Source organism: Cygnus atratus, chromosome 28 (assembly GCF_013377495.2).
Source record: "Cygnus atratus isolate AKBS03 ecotype Queensland, Australia chromosome 28, CAtr_DNAZoo_HiC_assembly, whole genome shotgun sequence".
NCBI lineage: Eukaryota > Metazoa > Chordata > Aves > Anseriformes > Anatidae > Cygnus > Cygnus atratus.
In genome coordinates this window covers 735,631-753,964 of record NC_066389.1, presented here as the reverse complement: position 1 = coordinate 753,964, position 18,334 = coordinate 735,631, and the positions used below count along the sequence as shown (strand labels likewise).

Here is an 18,334-nt window from a genome sequence, read left to right as displayed (position 1 = left end):
TCCATGTTCCTGCGTGCGGCGTTTTTCTGTACATGGTGTAATCAGAGGGACAGACCATGGGTGGTTCTCAGTGCAGGTCTTCCCTGCTGTCTCTCAAGGGAGAGGGGCTTTATGAAGCTGACATTGCAGTAGGACTGGAGAAGATGGGGCAGATGGGATAATGCAAGAATTTGGGTTTGCCATGATACCTCAGCAGCATCCCTGAGGGGCTCCTGAATAACAGCTCTCTTCCTTGCAGGGTCGCTGCTCAAAGATGTGCTCCCGACAGAGCTCCGGAGGCTGCCATGAGACATCCTCCCAGTCCGGGGGGTGCCACAGCGGGGGCTCGTGCTGCCACGGGGGCAGCTCCTCCAGCTACCAGGCGCAGGGTTCCTCTTGCTGCGGAGGTGGCAGCGGGGGCTCTGCCCAGGTCATTGTGAGCTCCGGCGGTGGAGGAGGGGGCTCCTGCTGCGGTGGGGGCTCCTCAGGCTACGGCATGGGAGGAGGATACAGCAGCGGTGGCTCTTCAGGATCAAAGAGCATAATTGGAGGTGGAGGCAGTGGAGGGTCCTCTGGGTGCTGCGGTGGTGGATCCAGCAGTGGTGGGTCATCAGGAGGCAAGATCATAATTGTAGGAGGTGGAAGCAGCAGCGGTGGATCCTCTGGGTGCTGCAGTGGAGGCTCCTCTGGCTCTGGCATGGGAGGAGGATATAGCAGTGGTGGGTCTTCAGGATCAAAGAGCATTATTGGAGGTGGAGGCAGTGGAGGGTCCTCTGGGTGCTGCGGTGGTGGATCCAGCAGTGGAGGGGCTTCGGGTGGCAAGATCATAATTGTAGGAGGTGGAAGCAGCAGCAGTGGATCCTCTGGGTGCTGCGGTGGAGGATCCAGCTACGGCATGGGAGGAGGATATAGCAGTGGTGGCTCTTCAGGATCAAAGAGCATTATTGGAGGTGGAAGCAGTGGAGGGTCCTCTGGGTGCTGTGGTGGTGGATCCAGCAGTGGTGGGTCATCAGGAGGCAAGATCATAATTGTTGGAGGTGGAAGCAGCAGTGGAGGATCCTCTGGGTGCTGCAGTGGGGGCTCCTCAGGCTACGGCATGGGAGGAGGATACAGCAGCAGTGGCTCTTCAGGATCAAAGAGCATTATTGGAGGTGGAGGCAGTGGTGGTTCCTCTGGGTGCTGCGGTGGAGGATCCAGCAGTGGTGGATCATCAGGAGGCAAGATAATAATTGTTGGAGGTGGAAGCAGCAGCGGTGGATCCTCTGGATGCTGCGGTGGGGGCTCCTCAGGCTACAGCATGGGAGGAGGATCCAGCAGCAGCAGTGGAGGATCTGGCCAGAAGATCATTGTGAGCTCTGGAGGTGGAGGAGGTGGCTCCTCAGGATGCTGCTGCAGTGGGGGCTCTGGCGGTGGCGGTGGCAGTTCCTCAGGCCACACAATCATCATCGGCTCCAGCGGAGGCAGTGGCGGGTCCTCCCAGTCCATGCAGCAGAAATGCCCCATTGTCATTCCCAGCACCCAGGGCCATCAGACCAAGCAGGCCTGCCCCTGGCCCCCCAGCCACAAGTAACAGCCCTGGCAGCTCGGAGCTCAGCACCAACAGCCCTGCCTCTGCCACGGCACCGCTTTCCCTCCCAGGCCTGGCTGTTTTCCAGCTTCCTCTCAGCGTGTCCTCTTCTCCTCTCATCCCTTGGTGCCGCCTCCCCATGCCATGAACTCCAGGATCATCAGCCTTTTGCCCTGCTGCTGGCGTTGGGACATCTTTGATCAGACACTTCTGCTTTTTCAAACAGCTAATAAATGTAATCATATCACAAAGCATACTTAGTTTGCAGTTTCTTTTTTCTCATATTCTCAACCAGCTCCTCATTTTCTTTGCAGCTAGGATAATATCTGAGGAGTCGTATGCCTCCTCTCTGTGGAGGAGATGGTCGGTTCAGCAGTGCTTTGCCACAAAGTGAGCACTAAAGCCACCCAGCTCACAGCCCAGGAGTCTGTTGCACCTTTCGTTTCCCCTGGGCTCCAAAACAGAGCAACTGCACTGCCTAAAACACCAATCATGCACATCTCCCAGTGTCCCTGCAACACATCTGTAGGGTGCTTCCCCCTCACAGCCATCCCAGCCCCTAGGCTCCCCTAGGACTGCAGCATGTGAGGATGCACCCGGAGCAATGCAGAGCTGTGGGAGGATGCGGCTGAGCTCCTCAGGCTTGCTCCTGAAGTTCAAACACCAGTGATGAACCATGCTAGCAGCTGTCACCACCCGGAGTGACTGATAACGCCATGCCGATGTCCATGTCCTTGCTCTTCCCCATTGCTCCCAAAGCTCAGAGGGGCTCTGTGCAGAGGTGAGCCTCTGTGCTGGCTGAGCCAGCCCTGGGCCAGGCAGAAGGAAATAAAGCCAGCAGCACATCCCTTAGGCCGCTGAACACACCACAGCACGCCTCCAGGCCTTAATCCCTCCTTACCCAAGCTCTGGAAACCTGCTACTAAATGCAATACCGAGGACAGCAGCACCACCCCTTCGCTCTGCTTACTGCCCGACAGATGTGGCCTTGAGCCAAAGCTGGGACTCAGTGTCCCTAGGGGAAAATAGCTTGGGGCTGAGCAGACCCAGTCCTGCCAGCAAGAGCCGAGCTGGGGCACCAAGGGTCAGGCGGCACCACCAGCACAGCCCCTGCACAGCCCCCTGAGGCCAGATGGAGCAGCCTCCCTGGAGGCCCCGGTACTCGGTGGTCTTCCCAAGCCAGAGGAAGGGCACAGCAGGGGTGAATGCAGAAGGAAGGCACCTGGCAGGTTACTCCTTCATTTGAAGGGTAATCCTGCCACAGAGGATTTAAGTGTTAGGACATTTACACCTTTGCAATTCTCTCCAGGGTCCCTAAGCTTTCCCAGAGCATCTGTAGCATCCTCACCAAATACCCAAGCCAGGCGCTTTGCTTTGGACAAGCTCCTGGTTCAGAAAATTCCCCTATAGAACCACCAGTGAGATGTTGGATGGTGCTGGGTGCAGCCCTGGATGAAAGCATTCCCATGCCTTCCCCTCTCCAAGTACCCCTTTATCACATCCACCCTGGCAGCGATGCTGAAGCTGGACCCAGGCACCACCACCCTCTGCCCCACGGTCACCAAGTTCTCATTCTCAGCATTTCCCTGCGCCCACGCTGCCACCCACCTACCCAGTGTTTCTGCCTTGCTGGGGACAGGAGCCGTTCTCCTCGCTTGGGGCAAGAGCACAGGAATAGGGTCATTAAGCAGAAAATAGGATCATTAGGCAGAAGTAGCAATTACCGCCGCATGCAGCACAGTGAGCAGCGCGAGGGAAAGATATTGATCAGTTGTCATGAGTCAAAGCAAACACTGAAATCAGTGTTTGATTGGTAAATAAATCCTTGCCATTCCTTAGGGTGTCTCACTTCCCATATATGCTAAATGCCATATAAAAGTTCCTGTGTGTTAAAGCTCCTCATTCAGTCAACCTTAATCTTCTAAATGTGTTTCCAATGGCTGACAAGGGTAAGTCTGCTTTTTCTTCATCTTTGTGATTGCATATTCATGGGAGAAAGATAGCTCCATTTGAGATCTCGACCCATGCTGCCTGAGCACCCCTAGCAAAGTTCTTGGTGTCTGTATGGTTTCTTCCTATGGCACAGGCTTTATTACACTCTCCCTTGGACCACTGGGAAGCAAAGTAAAGTCAGGTCACTGGACTGAGAGCTCGAGCAGGCTGAAAACCCAGCTGAGTCTCTAGCGGGATCAGCACAGGGTAACTGGCAGTCTTTGCAGCTTTCAACATGTTTGAGAGATATTTTTTGTATTATTTAATAACAAGCCTACGTTGTGCTTCCTAGTGGTTACGTAGGAAGTCTCCCATGGCTGGGCTGCTCGCCTTATCTAAAGCCCCCTGGGGACACTACGCAACGGCTGCAAAAATACAGACAGCAACGTCGCCTCACATGGAAATCTTGATCCCCTGCTCTTGCAGCACTTTATAAACAGAAGCAAAGATAATCCATGCTGTCTTTCCAGCTCATCATGAAGATGAGTGGGGGGAACCGTAGTGGTTATTAGATGTTAAAAGAATATATTTCAGATTCTGATTCTCCAGAAAGACAGCCTAGAGTTTAGAAACAGAAAAGCTATCCCAGCAAAAGTCAAAATGCTCTTGTATTTGAAGATCAGCTGAGCAGCGTCCTGGCATTGCCCCAGGCCCTGGAAACACCTTTCTGACCACACCGCCTGCAGTCTCCCTGCTGCCAGGGTGCAAACCTGAAGCAAAATGAGGCAGTGAAGTTTTTCTTTTCCTCTTTCAGATTTTTCACTGTCTCCGAGGGAGATGCTCCCGCCAGAACAGGGGCTACAATAATGACATCCCCTCGCACTACGGAGGATGCCACGGGTGGTCCTCGAGCATTGAGGGACGGGGATCCTTCTTCTTTGGCGGGGACGGCTCCGTCACCTGCAGCCGGGAAGCTTCACCCTGCCCGGCCATGCCAGCATCCTCCACCTGCAGCGTTGCAGCAGGGTACAGCTGTGGCGGGGACGGGGCTGTTATCATAAGCAGTGGTGACAGTGGGGGGACTTCCGGCTGGAGCTCCGCAGGGGGAACAGTCCCAGCCTACAGCACCCGGCAGGGAGCGGGATATGGCATCGAGGACACGGGACGGAGAATGGTTAGCAGCTCAGGGGGTGGTGGAGGATCCAGCTGCTACACTGGGAATTTGGGCATCGGTGCGGGAAGAGGCTCCAGCTATGGAGGCAATGCATGCCACAGAGAAAAGGCTTTAACCGCGGGTGGGAGCAGCGGGGAATCGGGGTTCTCTGGCGGAGCATCGGGCTACGGCAGCAGGGAATTCTCCAGCCCCGAGCTAAGCTCTGGAGGTGCTGGGTCCTCCCAGGCCATGCAGCAGAAGTGCCCCGTGGTCATTCCCGACATTGAGACTCAACAGAGCAAGCAGAGCTGCCACTGGCCCCCCAGCCAGAAGCAATGAAGGACCCAGCAGCCACCCCTGCTCACGCAGACATGCCCTGGATGTGCCACGCTGAGGCTTTTCCAATGGACTGGGAGCTTTGAATTCCTCGCGTCAGGCTGCGCTTGTAATGCTGTTGGGAGCACCGCTGGGAAAAGGGCTTCATGCTTTGGTGGTGGGAAAAGATTCCTTCCTCCATCTGCTTTTTTGCATGGGTTGGGAAATAAAACCTCATTGTCTGTGGGAACTTCAGTATCAAGATGGTTTCTTTATTTTCTGGCTCCTTCATTCAAAGCACAGGCAGATACCCAAACAGTCTACTTGAAGATGTACTCTCCCCTACATATAACATATGTTTTACAACTAGACCTAAATGTAATTTAACTTTAGTACAAGCAAAATGCACAGCTTTCACCAGCAGAAGAAGCTGCTCCATTTGGCTCTTGCAGATGCTGGAGCTCCCCCCGATGCTTTCCCCACCAAGTGGAACTGCTCTGCCCTGCTGAGCCTCGGCAGGGGAGCGCAGGCCAGACCCTCCAAGCTACGTTAAGCAGATATGCAAAATGCCCAGGTGATTTCCACCTGATTATTATTTACAGCGTGACCTTGGGAGTGCAAGGCTGTTTACTTGGAAACAATTACACAGCAGGCTCCCATCCCAGCGAGATTGCAAGAGATGTCGTAAGCTGGAGCACGTAAACGTTTGCTTGCACCAGCAGCATGAGGCAACTCAAACAAGCTGGTTTCCTTCCTCGCAGCAACCTGCTTCATGACATTTTTTGATAGGATCAGGCCCTAAATTACGTGGAGGTAAAAGATGGTTCCTCTGTGCTGATGGGGCAGTGCAGGGGAGGCTCGAGTGCCAGGTCCTGCTTGTGACTTGATATTTGCCAAAAGTTACGAGTTTCAGGATTGTTCTCGGGGTTTTTGGACTCCTCCACATCTTGGTAATAGAGGAAAAAACACCCGTAGATCCATGCTCACTTAAATTTACAATTCCACTGTAAAATATTTTTACCATTGCTTCTTTCACTCACCTGGGAGAATTTTAAACCTTTTGCCTCCATAAATAACCAGAAAACTTTGCCCTGATGTTCGTAAAACACCACGCCTTAGAAAAACCCAAGTCCCCTGAGCTCCAGCCCTGTGTTCAGTGCCATGACAGGTATCTTCTTGCTGCAAAATGTTGTAAGACTGGAGACCTGTAGTGCAGGGAACATTACACAACATTTTGTCACCAGCCATAATAAATTCCATTCTAAAATTAGTCAGCCTTATCATTTATTTGCATCTACTTATATTTCTAAAATCTACCTCTTCATTATTGATTTCTATTATTTTCCCTGCTTCATCTGGTAGGATCAAAGGTAGTGAAGAACTCAGAAAGCTCAAACAACTTCTGAGAGACTTCCGGAAGACACAGTAAAACCTGGAGTAATCAAAACCTTTTTGGCTATTCAACTAACTGACAAAAATAAAAAACAAAAATCCAATAGCACCACCCCCCAAAAATGAAATAATTGAAATGTAGACCTGTTATTCACTGTCCCACCCAGCTCGTTCTTAGAGGCTCATCTCAACAAACACAGCATGAGCTTAGGCGCTAACCAGGCTAGATGATATAATAATAAAGCAGACCCAGCAGAGGAGGATGCTTTTGCACCCAGAGTTTGAGCACAATGCTGCCGGGCCTGGGGCTGCATCTCTTTGGATCCCTGCATCCCTGGGGCTGCTGCGCTTTGCATGTCAACATGCGGGGCTTATCCCTCCAGCATGAAGCTGGGTGATGCAGAGGCTGGGTGAAAGAGCAGGCACGCACACTCGTGCATTTGCACTTGCACGTTTCCTCCCCGCTCTAATCACAATGAGGGAAGAGAGATTTGCTTTTCCTGGCTACAGGTCCGCGATAGCGTCCCTGAGCGTGTTGGTGCCTGCCAAAGCCCCTCTGCTTCTGTTTGTAAACAGGCACGGCAAACGGTAAACATGGATCTGGCATCTTGATGAAAGCCATGGACTGATGCCTCTGGATAGAAACTAAAGAAATTGCTTTAGAGATAGCATGTGGGAGGCAGCCCTCTGCTTCAGAAGCTCCGTCAATCTCTGCCCACCAAAACCTCACGACTCCTGCGTCTGCAGAAGGAGCTAAGATGCAAAACAAGCAAAAACACTGAGCGAGCACTGCAGGAATGGCACAGTCTAATGGGAGGGAAAAGGAGAAATCAGGGCTGTTGCAGCTCAGCCCTGGGCCAGGAGCTGAGTAAGTGTCTGTGACATACAAAGCGGTGGTTGCACAGACGATTGCAGCGGAGCCGGGCATGCAGCAGCCCACTGCTTTGCACCACGGGGGGAGCTCGAGCCGGGCATCGGGTGCAGGGTCATGGTCCCTGCCCTCAGTGCTTTCCTCACAGCTTACTCACGAGCAAGGTTTGCCCCATCGGCAGCTGTAGGCGTGTGTTTCCTGTCACAGACAGCAGCCACTTCAGGTAGAGGTGACAAAAAAAAATTTAAATGTTCGAAAAAAGGTCATTTTAAAAGAGCGATTCTCTTTGATGTTTGTCAGCATTGGCCAGGAAAAATGTCGGCAATGAATATTAGTGGTAAGTGTGTCAATGCCAGTGAAATGGCTATAAACATCAGACGTGAGGGGAGGAAGACAAGTAGAGAAACCACACGGCATGTTGGGGGAATTCACAGGTACAAGCCAAGGCTTCCAAAAGTGGCCAGCATTTTTTCTGCCTGGCTCTGACAGGGCACTTTCCAGTTGTAGATCTCAGTGCACTCCCTGTGCCCCCATCTTCATTAACCGTGTTTTATTGCTACAGAAAATGACACTGGCTGAGAGAGAGGGGGTCAAGAGGGGGCCCTTGGCTGCTGACCCACACCGCTTGCTGGCACCTCCAGATGTCGTATGGGTGAAGGCACCTTTAGAGATGCTTATAGAGGATGTGTGGTGGGGACTTCCTAATAGCTTGCCATTACTTGTGGCTGGATAGTGGTGGCTCTTGTCCACCATGCACGACCCTGCCAAGAGAGCTGAGAGGCACCACGGCAAGGTGTTGTGACCTCTCCTCCCCGCCAGACTTAGGGCGAGAGGTTTCAGCAGGGCAGAAACCCAAAAAACACCACCTTTGCCACCCGTTTTGCAATATAAAACTCATCCGGGCATGATGGTGAGACAGCCAAGCCACCCACACAGTTTTCACTCTTCGTGCATTACAACCCGTGTGGGGCAGGGTGGCAATTAAAGCTGTGTAACACAAGGAAGACAATCTACCATATGACAAGTCAATCAAAGGAACCAGGTTGAATAAGCTTTTGAAGGTGGTGGATAATTAGGGGTGGGGCTGTTTTGTAAATACGTTGGTCATTTTTCCCCAGGGGTTATTGCATTTTCAGGAAGAGACCTAGGAACCATATAAAAGTTCTCGGATGGGAGAGCAGCTCATTCACTCAGATCCACTCTCTCTTCGCAGACTTCCCAGCCAAGGTAAGTTGTTGCTGCATGGCTAACATTGCATTCCCAGGAAAATCTGCTGAAATTAGATGAGCTATGCTCTTACAGAGAGGGCTCAGTCTGCAGGTGCTGGGATTATGGGCAGCCAAGTTCTGCCTCCCTGGTGGGAGCAATTTGCTCCATCGAAACTGGTCTCCAGACTGCCGATGCTAAGAAGCAGAAATATCAGGTGTGAATGTATTTGGGTTGCTTCAGTGCTCATGATTTCTAGTATTTGAAGGAGAAACTGAAAATAAAAGAGTAAAGGGGGTATGGGAATGAATGAGAGATGGCAGGCTGATTTTTCAGAAGAAACCTTCAGGTTCAGCCGGGGACTCTAATTGCTCTTACAAGCCTGATTCCTTTACCTAACTGTTCTAGAATATGTAAATCTTCAGAAGCTGTAGGTATTAAGCTGTCCTTAAAGACATTTAGGAAATAACTGAGAAGGCAGATTTAACCTAGGAGAGGAAGTAGCCTGAAGAGCCTCTGGATCTTCTGAACTGCTGAAACCTCAGCTCCAGGGGCTTGGTCCCTCTGAAGGGGGTCAGAGGTGCCCACGGGATATTCCTCATGCCCTAGGAAGTCAGGCAGCAATGAGCTGTGGGTGTGCAGGGAAGAGAGGGTGAGGAGGGCAGAAGGAGGGAGGAAGGCACAGGAGTTTCTTCATTTTGGGAAACTGGCTTTGAAAGTGTATTTTGCTGCTGCTCCAATACCAGCAGTCCTAGCTGCAAATTCACTGACTGTGCCCAGGAGCCCCATTTTTCAGACCCCTGTGCCCCAGCATAGACTGACAGCGGGCAGCGCATCCACTCCTCCCTTGCACAGCTTCTCCCAGGACATCTTGCACGAGTGGGATGCAGCAAGGGAGAGCAGGGAAATGGAATGTGGAGCCGGGCAGAAATGGAGACTGGGGCCGTGGTGAGGGCATTTTTCTGGTGCCAGTGATGTGGGAACGAAGCCCCAAGGTGGGGAAGCAGGATGAGTGGGTGGGCAAACCTTGCAGAGCCCCAGCAAGATCGTAAACACACCGAGGAAATCTGAATGCAAAGCAGGGCGTGGAAAGCTTCGTGCATCTAACTACGAGTGTTTTCTCCTCCCTAGGCTCCCCGCACCGATCAAAAAATGTGCTCCCGTGGAGACAGAGGCTGCCACAGCAACGAGAGCTCCTCCTGCCACAGCGGCAGCTCCTCCTGCCACGGCTCCGAGGAGGTCGTCTGCCACGAAGTGAGCGCCGTGCAGGATGTGACGCCAGTGGTGGTCCTGCAGCCCCAGGGCCCCGTGGTCACTGTGCCCGGGCAGGGGCCGGTGGCACCTGTCCCCTGCCAGCAGCAGCAGCAGCAGATCAAGCAGCCAGTGCAGTGGCCCCCGCAGCAACAGAAGTGAAGGGCCGAGGTTGCAGCAACGGTCAGCCGGCTGCAGGGCTGTGCTCGCCCCTCGCCTCCGCAGGGTGCAGCCCTGAGCTTGGGCAGGTCTTGCCCCTTCCCTCCAGCGCAATGTGCCTCTCCCGCTCCTGCGACGTGGTGTTAGCACGTCCGAAATGTGATTTGCCCTCTCACGAGCAAGTATTTGAATCCATTCATTTCCTGCTTCTGTCTCCAGTAGCAAAGATGTGATAATAAAACCTAAAGCTCACAAAACTTGCTGGTGTCCTTGTGTGTTTCCAACATTACCGCTTTTAGCATCATTTCCAAGCTCACCTTTATGAATGAGAGCTGCCTTTCACAGCCTGCAGACAGCTCCCCCACCTTCCCACAGCACCCCCCAGGCAGCAGCGATGTGCTACAGCTCCGGTCCCCAAACCTTCAGCACCTGCCAGGCAGATCCAGGCACTGGGTTGGGCAAAGCTGTCTGGGGCTGGAGGTTAAGGTCACCCTGGGATCTGCGATGTCAGGCCCTGCGGCTCAGACTCTTGGCAAGTTTTGAAAGAGCAAAGCCTAAAAGCAAAGCCTCAGATTTGCAATACCGAGTCCTCCGTACATGGCTGCCGAGCACAAAAGCAGACTCCATCTAGGAAGCCTGAAAGTCGCTGATGACCATAAACAAAAGGGCATAAGGAGAGGGAGGACCCCATTATACTTAATCTTCCTTCCGATCTATTCTAGATATGGAACATGGGGTTAGACAGATATTTTGTGCAAGGTAACTTTACCTTCTTTGAAAATGCCAGCAAGGGCCCATATTGTCTAGATGAAATATTGGTTAATGGGAAAAAAAAAAAAAAACTGGGGGGGAGGGAGGAATAAAAAAGAAAAAAAAAGAAAAAAAAAGAAAAAAAAAAGAAAAAAAAACTTCTCAGCAGAAACCAGAAAAGTGCTGAGCTTTCCTAGCAGATGTAGAAGAAAAAATAAATAAATAAAAGAATATCAAATGGAGAGATGTCCTTAAAAATCAGCAGCTGTGTTTCCCATTGCACTATCCCCAGCGTGCATCAGCACAGAGGCAGATTGCTGCCGAAATTCATGCCTCTGTGGGATGAGAGCAGTATGGTGTGTAATGCACTAGATATTTAATTAGCAAAGGGTTTGCACTGAGTCTTTGAAAGAAACAAGAAACTTATTATTAGCAGTTGTTTTATTATAACTGTTAATTAAAATAATGAGGCACATGGTTCCCGTATATGAGGGACATGATTGCAGATGGAAGGGTCAGAGACGTGCAGCCCTGGACTGGCAGGAGGTCATTGCGTGGTGCCACCAACTGTCCCCATCCTCCAGCCACCAGGTACCTGTCTCCCCATGCCAAACCTACCCTACAGCATGCAGGACGTGGAAACCAAACCAGACAGGAGGGTCTGGGCTGGGCCTGGGCCTAACTGAAAGCCTTTGAGGGAAGGGGAGATAGAATCTCCTATCTTAGTTCTTTTAAAGCAGTCCAAGTTCTCACCTACGTGCCCAACTAAGCTGCAGCGCTGCAGGTTGTGTCATTCGTTTAGGGAAGAGCCCAAGGAACAGAGACAGCAAATCTCACCTTAGCTGCAGTTTTATTATCTCAGCTCACATGCTGGGAAGAGGAACCGGAAAGCAGATTGCGTAAATTCAACAAGAAATCATCCTCACCTCCCTCCTGCTGCAATGGCACCTGTGCCAAGAGCAACCTCCACAGGGGACATTTTCTGGACATGGGCTTGAGCCATCCAGCAGAAAAAAGGGGACAAGAAATGGGTTGCAACAAGCATGTTAAACCCAAGGCAAACATCAGAACAGGGAGAGGTGAGGAGGAGTGACCCCAGACCACGTTTCTCAGCATGAACCACAGCTATGGGATCCCATGGAGCTTGTGGCTGCCTCCAGCTGCATGCCCAGCCAGGAGCCCACCACCTCCTACCAGGTTGAGTTCAAACTGACGAAGGATGCCCCCCAGGGGAGCACACCATTTCAGGCCCTGGGTACTCCTGCTGGAAAGGTCACCTGGTGCTGGATGCAAGGAAATCTCTTTCCACACCATTTTTTTCTCTACTACACTTAGAGATAAGCAGGGCTAACCAGGGATAGAGGGCTTTCCTACAGTAAACTGGGACTTCTTTTTGTCCTTGTTTTATCTTTGTCTATGTGATATTATCTTCTAGATGACATATTAGACACTATATAAGAGCTTAGTCCAAAAACCTCTTTATTAACATTTTTAATAATTAAATTAAACGTGATTCATCAGTGGGGGAAAAAAAAAAAAAAAAAAAAAAAACAAGGAATATTCCTTATAAAGTATCTCTCACCTGAACTATTTAGAGTAAACAAATTGTTTAGATTTAGGCAGAGCCAAGTCAGGACGTAGCGGGTAAAAACAGAGCTACAATCTATAAATAACGTTCCATAAATGATCCAGATCATCAGTCTAATCACATACCTTACTCAACAGGGGTACGGTAGGAGAGGTAAAGCCAAGCTGAAAGGAAGGGGCTGAAAGAGGAGACCTTTATAGAGGCTGGAGTGGTGAGGCACTGAAGGAGCACAGGGGCTCTGCTGTCCCCGACCACAGCCGCTGTTATTCGCTGCCCTTGCTTCCCAGCAGCTGACTCACCTCTTTTATTTTACCGTCTGGTCTCTTCAATATGACAATAGATTTACTGCCACACATGACCAAAGGTTTCTAAAGGCATCACCTAACTACATCCTAAATAAAACATTGCAGCAAAGTATTTATAGGTTCATTCTGTACGTTGTGATACTGAAGCACAGACACAAATAGGCCAGTTTGTGGGATCCTGGTGAGTCAGGAGAGCATCACCCAAAATCAGTTGTGCCTGATGTCTAATCCCACAATGCCATCCCTGTGCTGACACATTCTTGCCTTTTATGTGAGAAGAAAATGTAATTGCTGGTTGAGATGGGCATGACCTGTATGGGGACATGGGAAGGAAACCTGGAGTTCACCTGTGATTCACATGAAAATCCAGACTCGGGAGCATGTACCTCTACCGCAGCTGGCTGGTTTGTTTGTTTGTTTTTTCTTGAGCTACAGCCCTGTCCAATGCGTATTTCCACAAGAGCTGCAGAACTGAAAGTAGGGCAGCAATATCAGAAGAGTGCTCTGTCCCAGCTAATAGTTCATATATCATCTTCAAAATTCCTTCAACATAACTAGATGATCTTTGAGGTCCCTTCCAACCCAAGCCATTCTATGATTCTGAGATTGTATGATTCTATGATTATTGTGAAGTTTAAGAACTTCCACCTTATGCTGGAGGCAGGCACATGGCTCACCTGCTTACAACCTCAACTGGTAAAAATTTCCCAAAAGTGATCTAAAGACATATTTCATTTAAAATGTTAGGAGGAAAATAGGAATAAATTAAAGAAGGACAAAGGAAAACAGGAACAGAGAGTAACTACACCTCTGGGAGCATGAACAGGACTTAAGTGGTGGGTGCACCTCAACCCATTGTGCTCCAGGCACTCCATAGCGCTGCCATTGGCACAGTATTGCAGAATTAGGCTAAGGCAGCATCTACAAGAGGAAAAAGAATCATTGATAGGACATACCATATAGACAGGTTGGAATTATCCATGAGGGACTTATGAGGGCTAATTCCGAATCTCTCATTAAAGTTTCCGGTTCCATTGAGCAATTCAGTTAGAATATTCCTGCCCTAAACATAATCCCCATGAGTTCCCATTAGTAATCAGTTTTCTTCACACACAGGTGTGATGACGTTTAGCTCTCAGTCCATGTAACATCCCGGCACAGCTTGAAGAATTAGTGTTTCTGAATTACAAACACCTCTTCTGCTTGATACTTGCTGTCCATGACCAGATCTATTAGTATCTTTGGTACTGGCGTCACTTCGCGCAAAATACCTTCCAATCTCTTTCATAGGGAGGTGAAGGAATTAAAGCACTATTAATAACCTATGGGACAATTATAATGCTAAAAGCACAATGCATCAAAGGGAAAATGTCGGAAGCTGAATACAGTGGATAAAAATGGGCTGGGATATGTAATTAGGTTACACTTGCCAAGAGATGTCTCATGTCCCAGATAACCCTCTGGAACAGTATAAAAGCTCTCTCATCCTGGTTTCCTTCATTCGCTTCTCTGCTCCTATACACCTTCATTTCTGTTGCTAAAGGGGTGAGTTTAATTTTTCTGTTTCTCCTGAGTTTCTCTATGAAACCGTCTGCTTTCATAGAAGCTCTGGTAGAGCTGGAATATGATATCTATTTCTTCTCTCTGGGCCTTGGTTATGACAGTGACCAAGTTCTTGTTACCTACGAATGAATGCAAATGCTAACTGGGATGTAGACTTCACAGGAAGAGGCACAAAACAAAACAAAACAACAGAAAGATTGGAAAATACTGAGAGAGAAGGACAGTCAGAGAGCTTTATGGAAAGGAGATTTCTGAAGTTTTCGAAGAGAAGGCACTGGAGAGTCTGGGACTGCTTATGGGCAAGGGATAGTTTGAGTAATTTTTTGTCTGAAGAGAAAATGGTGCCTGTAAAAGGTCATTTTTTTTAGTGGGGGATGTAAATCACTTCCCAATACCTAAGCAGCATTGAAATCATCTTCTTATCCATGAAGAACAAGAAATTAGGAAGAAAATGGGAAGCTCCAGAGCAAATTAAGGCAGGCAGGTAGGCACTTGCACATTGGTGCTACTGTATCAGCATGATGGTCTCTCTCTCTCTCTCCCTCCCTTTTTTCCCCACAGCTTTGCCAACTCCCCGGAAAGATGTGCTCCCGTGGATCCTGCCACAGTCGCGAGACCTCCTGCCATGGCTCCCGCTCCTCCTGCCATGACTCAGGGTCCTCCTGCCACTATACCTTCCAGAGGGAACCCGTGCCCCAGTTCCCCTGCGTGACGCCGTGCTGCCCCCCCGTGCAGCGCTACTGCCCCCCCGTGCAGACCTATTGCCCCCCTGTGCAGCGCTACTGCCCCCCCGTACAGCCCTACTGCCCCCAGTACACCAAGAACATCTGCAAGCTGCCGCCAACGTACCCCAAGTACTAGCACCAGGATCCGGACACGCACCCACCAATGATGCTCTTGATGCCTAAAGCTCAAATCGCCATTTCTCTATTCCCATTTTTGGTTTATGTGAATCCTTAAATACCTCTTTTGTGATTTGAATTTTCTTCAAAATATAAATGTGATCTGTTTCATTCTTTCCAACGATGCAGGAGATGGCAACTTCCAAGTGTGCTGGGCACAGTTACCACCAGGAAGCCTTTGATGCCTCACACTTCTGTTTCAGGCTCCTCTGGATGGGGAAAACAATAAAGCTTACAATTCATGAAACCCACTTCTCTTTCCGTTTCTTACTCACTTCCCAGGGCCTTGGAGGTCTTCTGGATTTTTCTCTCCAAGGTTCTCCTACTTGACATGGGCACTATTTTCCCTGTCCAGCAGCAACTATTCCTGGGGACATCAGGGGACAAATAGGCTCATTAGCAGAGGAAAAAGCTCTCAGCTCACAAATCTCCATGTGCATCCCAGGGCTGAGCAGCACAAAACTCCCCCTCCTGACACAGACCATCAGCTGCCCCACACACCTTCTTTGTCCCAGGCTCTGGAAAAAAACAACACCAAACAACCACTGCCTGCAAACTCTGGCTTTGGGACACAAGCAGAGCTTGTTGCCTGGAAGGGCAGGAAGGAGTTCACAGCTGTCCGTCACTTAGGCAGTCCATGCAGCGAGGTACTCCAAGCTCAGACCCACAGCTTCGCCACGTCACTGCTTCAACTTTTTTAATGCCTCGGAAAAAAAAACAGAAGCCATGCACTCCTCCTCCCTGTGCCACCACTGCTTTTCACTGGTGTATGCTTTGGAGTGGAAAAAAATGCCTAGCATGTGAATGTCAACCTCACGTAGATCCAGGTGCACTAGCGTACAACCAATCCAACCCCTGTAATCCCTTAGGATGGAGAAACCATCAGCCAATCCCTGCTGAATGCAACCCAGCCGTACCAACACCCACATCACTCAAAAACTGCATTTCATCACTCCACGTTGCCCTTTCCTCTTGTACTCCCCTCAAAGAACGGCACGCCATCAATGGCAGCTCCACACAGTCATATTTTCCTTAGCGGGACCTGAATGTGAGAGCTCAGAAACATCGGTGAGCGGGTGTAAAACGAGGATGCCCCACTTGGGGAAGTCCTTGGAGGAGGTGGAGAGAGCGAGGGGGAATGCCAGTGGGACGCTGCAGGCTGAAGCCTGGAGGCCAGCCAGGAGAAGCCTAAGCACAGGATGGGCACCCACAGAGGGCAAGCACCGGGGTCACCGCCTGGGCACTTGCAGCCTCCTGGGGTGTTCGGATCCACAGCAGAGTCACCAAATGTTCCCTCAGCAATTCACGCAATCCTCCCTTACTGTACAAAGCTCAGTGCAAGTCACTGCATCGCTTCTAGCCTAAGGTATTCCTTGGGCTGTGGGACACCCGGGTTCTGGAGAGAGGGAAGGAGAGGTTCTGGGAGCAGGGAGCCAGTTAGTCGGATGGGTAACATTTATCCCAATGGGGATGAGCTGACACCTTCCTGGCTTTACACTTTACAGGCTGAACTCAGGTGGGATTACAAATCCAGCCTTAATGCCCGTCGTGTTGCCAATGGGGACAGGATGAAAACCTTCCTCAAAGTTCAGCTGAAAAACTCCCTTTCTCAGATAATCCTTTTGCCTTCCACACTTTCCTGCTCATGAGGTCAGGTGATAAGAGGATAAGAAACAGGTGAAGGGAAAGAAAAAAGCAAAGAAAGGAAACCTGAATGGCCCACAGACCCTGCACAGGTTCTCTGACCTTCAGCACCAACGAACCTTTGATAGAGGGGGAGAAAGGAGAGGGGCTCAGCCCATTCCTCTGGGAAGTGCAGGGGCAGGTGGAGAATCACAAAAAGTGTCCTTTTAGCCACAGCACGGAGCCAAGGAAATCCCAGCAGACTGCCTAGCATCGAGCCAGGGCCTGCTAATCTCATTTCCTCTTGTCGTAAAAAACAACGCCTCAGTTAACGTTCTGAGCTGTCTCTTGCACACAACAGTGTGCCTGCTGCAGGAGTCAGCATTGCTGAGCCATAACGACATTTCTCCCCTGATGCAACCCTGGCTGCCCATCAGCACCCTAGGGAATACCGATGAGCTTAGTGTCAGTCTCCAGGAAACGGGAAAGAGATCGCTTCCTCCCCCGTCCGCCTAGGAAAATCTCTAGCATTGAAAGATGGGAGAGAACACCATGCGTCAAGGAGGAAGCACTAAGAATAGGGTAGCGCCAGCACGTGCCGCACTGAGCGCGCGAAGAACCCCAACCGCCCTTGTGCAGTGGCGTCTCATACCCAACGTGACCTTTGGGAGCTGTATAAAAGGCGGCTCAGCCCAGTGCTCCTCACTCGCTCACCGTCGCATCCAGACACTTCTCCCTGCAGCTCCAGAGGTAAGACATGTTCTCCTCCTCCTCTTCGTCCTCCTCCTCCTGCTGCTGCTCGTAGAGGAGAAGCTGGCACTGGGGAGCCGTGGTGTCCTCCTGGGTGTGGGCACGTAGCTTGGTGTCATCTCCCACCACCCGAGTGTTGCTCCAGGAGCAGCAGGCGTGGGGATGGGGATGGCCGGGGCAGGGAAAGGGGCAGTGAGGCAATGGCAAGGGATACTCCTGGCAGCATGAGCTCCCTGCAGGTGGCCCTGGGCCCTGGGATGGGAAATGGTCCTTCAGGAGAGGCTGGCAAGGCTCCTTGCATCGGCTTGGGGGACTAAGCTGCATGCAGGAGGGCCGGAGCAAGCCCCAAGGGGTGAGGCAGGGCTCAGGGTACATTCAGGGTTGGGCTGGGAAGATGGAGAGAAAGAAAGAGGGCAAAGGGGAGAGCTGGGGAAAAGGTATAATGAAAGAAAGGAGGGGCTGAGGCTACGTGAGAAGTGTGCCTGGGTCTCCTTCTCACCAGGATGATCTCTTGCTCCTGACAGCTTTGCCGACTCCCCAGAAAGATGTGCTCCCGTGGATCCTGCCACAGTCGCGGACCTCCTGTCCCACAGCTCCCACTTCCTCCTGCCATGACTCAGGGCCCCCTGCCATTCCACCTTCCAGAGGGAACCCGTGCCCCCAGTTCCGCCTGCGTGACGCCGTGCTAACCCCCCTGTGCAGCGCTAACTGGCCCCCCCGTGCGACCTATTGCACCCACTTGCAAGCGCTAACTGCCCCCCTGTGCAACCCTATACCCTGTCCCCCAGTACAACCAAGAACATCTGCAAGCTGCCGCCAACGTACCCCAAGTAACTAGGAGCAGTGATCCAGACACGCGTCCACCACCCACAACCACTGGATGCCTCCATGCTCAAGGCATTGATTCGTCTCCAGTTTTCATCGCTCACACAAGCCGTACCCCTTTCTCTGCAATCCTAATGCTTTTTAAAACAGTTGAGAGGGTCAGGCAAAATTGGGATCTAAACATCTTTTTTAATTATTATCCT

At 50.9% G+C, this 18,334-nt stretch overlaps 3 protein-coding genes across 3 annotated transcripts; all 3 read left to right on the top strand.

The window, feature by feature from the left end:
• The first annotated feature begins 253 nt into the window (after window positions 1-253).
• LOC118258603 (loricrin-like) lies at window positions 254-1,549 on the top strand. Its single transcript, XM_050715877.1, has 2 exons — window positions 254-368; window positions 438-1,549. The coding sequence occupies exons 1-2, from the start codon at window positions 254-256 to the stop codon at window positions 1,547-1,549; spliced, it is 1,227 nt and encodes a 408-aa protein (XP_050571834.1).
• A 713-nt stretch (window positions 1,550-2,262) lies between these two features.
• On the top strand, window positions 2,263-4,970 carry LOC118258602 (loricrin-like). The gene is made up of 3 exons (XM_035567471.1): window positions 2,263-2,327; window positions 2,856-2,964; window positions 4,293-4,970. Exons 1-3 carry the CDS (start codon window positions 2,263-2,265, stop codon window positions 4,968-4,970), a joined length of 852 nt encoding a protein of 283 aa, XP_035423364.1.
• Window positions 4,971-14,613: 9,643 nt separating this feature from the next.
• On the top strand, window positions 14,614-14,892 carry LOC118258561 (putative small proline-rich protein 5). The gene has a single exon (XM_035567422.1). It carries the CDS (start codon window positions 14,614-14,616, stop codon window positions 14,890-14,892), a length of 279 nt encoding a protein of 92 aa, XP_035423315.1.
• Window positions 14,893-18,334: the final 3,442 nt, after the last annotated feature.

Coding starts and splice junctions, on each gene's coding strand:
- LOC118258602 (XM_035567471.1), top strand. CDS start 2,263: ATGCCGATGTCCATGTCCTTGCTCTTCCCCATTGCTCCCAAAGCTCAG. Junction 2,328..2,855: donor CAGAGGGGCTCTGTGCAGAG/GTGAGCCTCTGT, acceptor AATTCTCTCCAG/GGTCCCTAAGCTTTCCCAGA. Junction 2,965..4,292: donor ATTCCCCTATAGAACCACCA/GTGAGATGTTGG, acceptor TTCCTCTTTCAG/ATTTTTCACTGTCTCCGAGG.
- LOC118258561 (XM_035567422.1), top strand. CDS start 14,614: ATGTGCTCCCGTGGATCCTGCCACAGTCGCGAGACCTCCTGCCATGGC.
- LOC118258603 (XM_050715877.1), top strand. CDS start 254: ATGTGCTCCCGACAGAGCTCCGGAGGCTGCCATGAGACATCCTCCCAG. Junction 369..437: donor CTCCAGCTACCAGGCGCAGG/GTTCCTCTTGCT, acceptor GCGGTGGAGGAG/GGGGCTCCTGCTGCGGTGGG.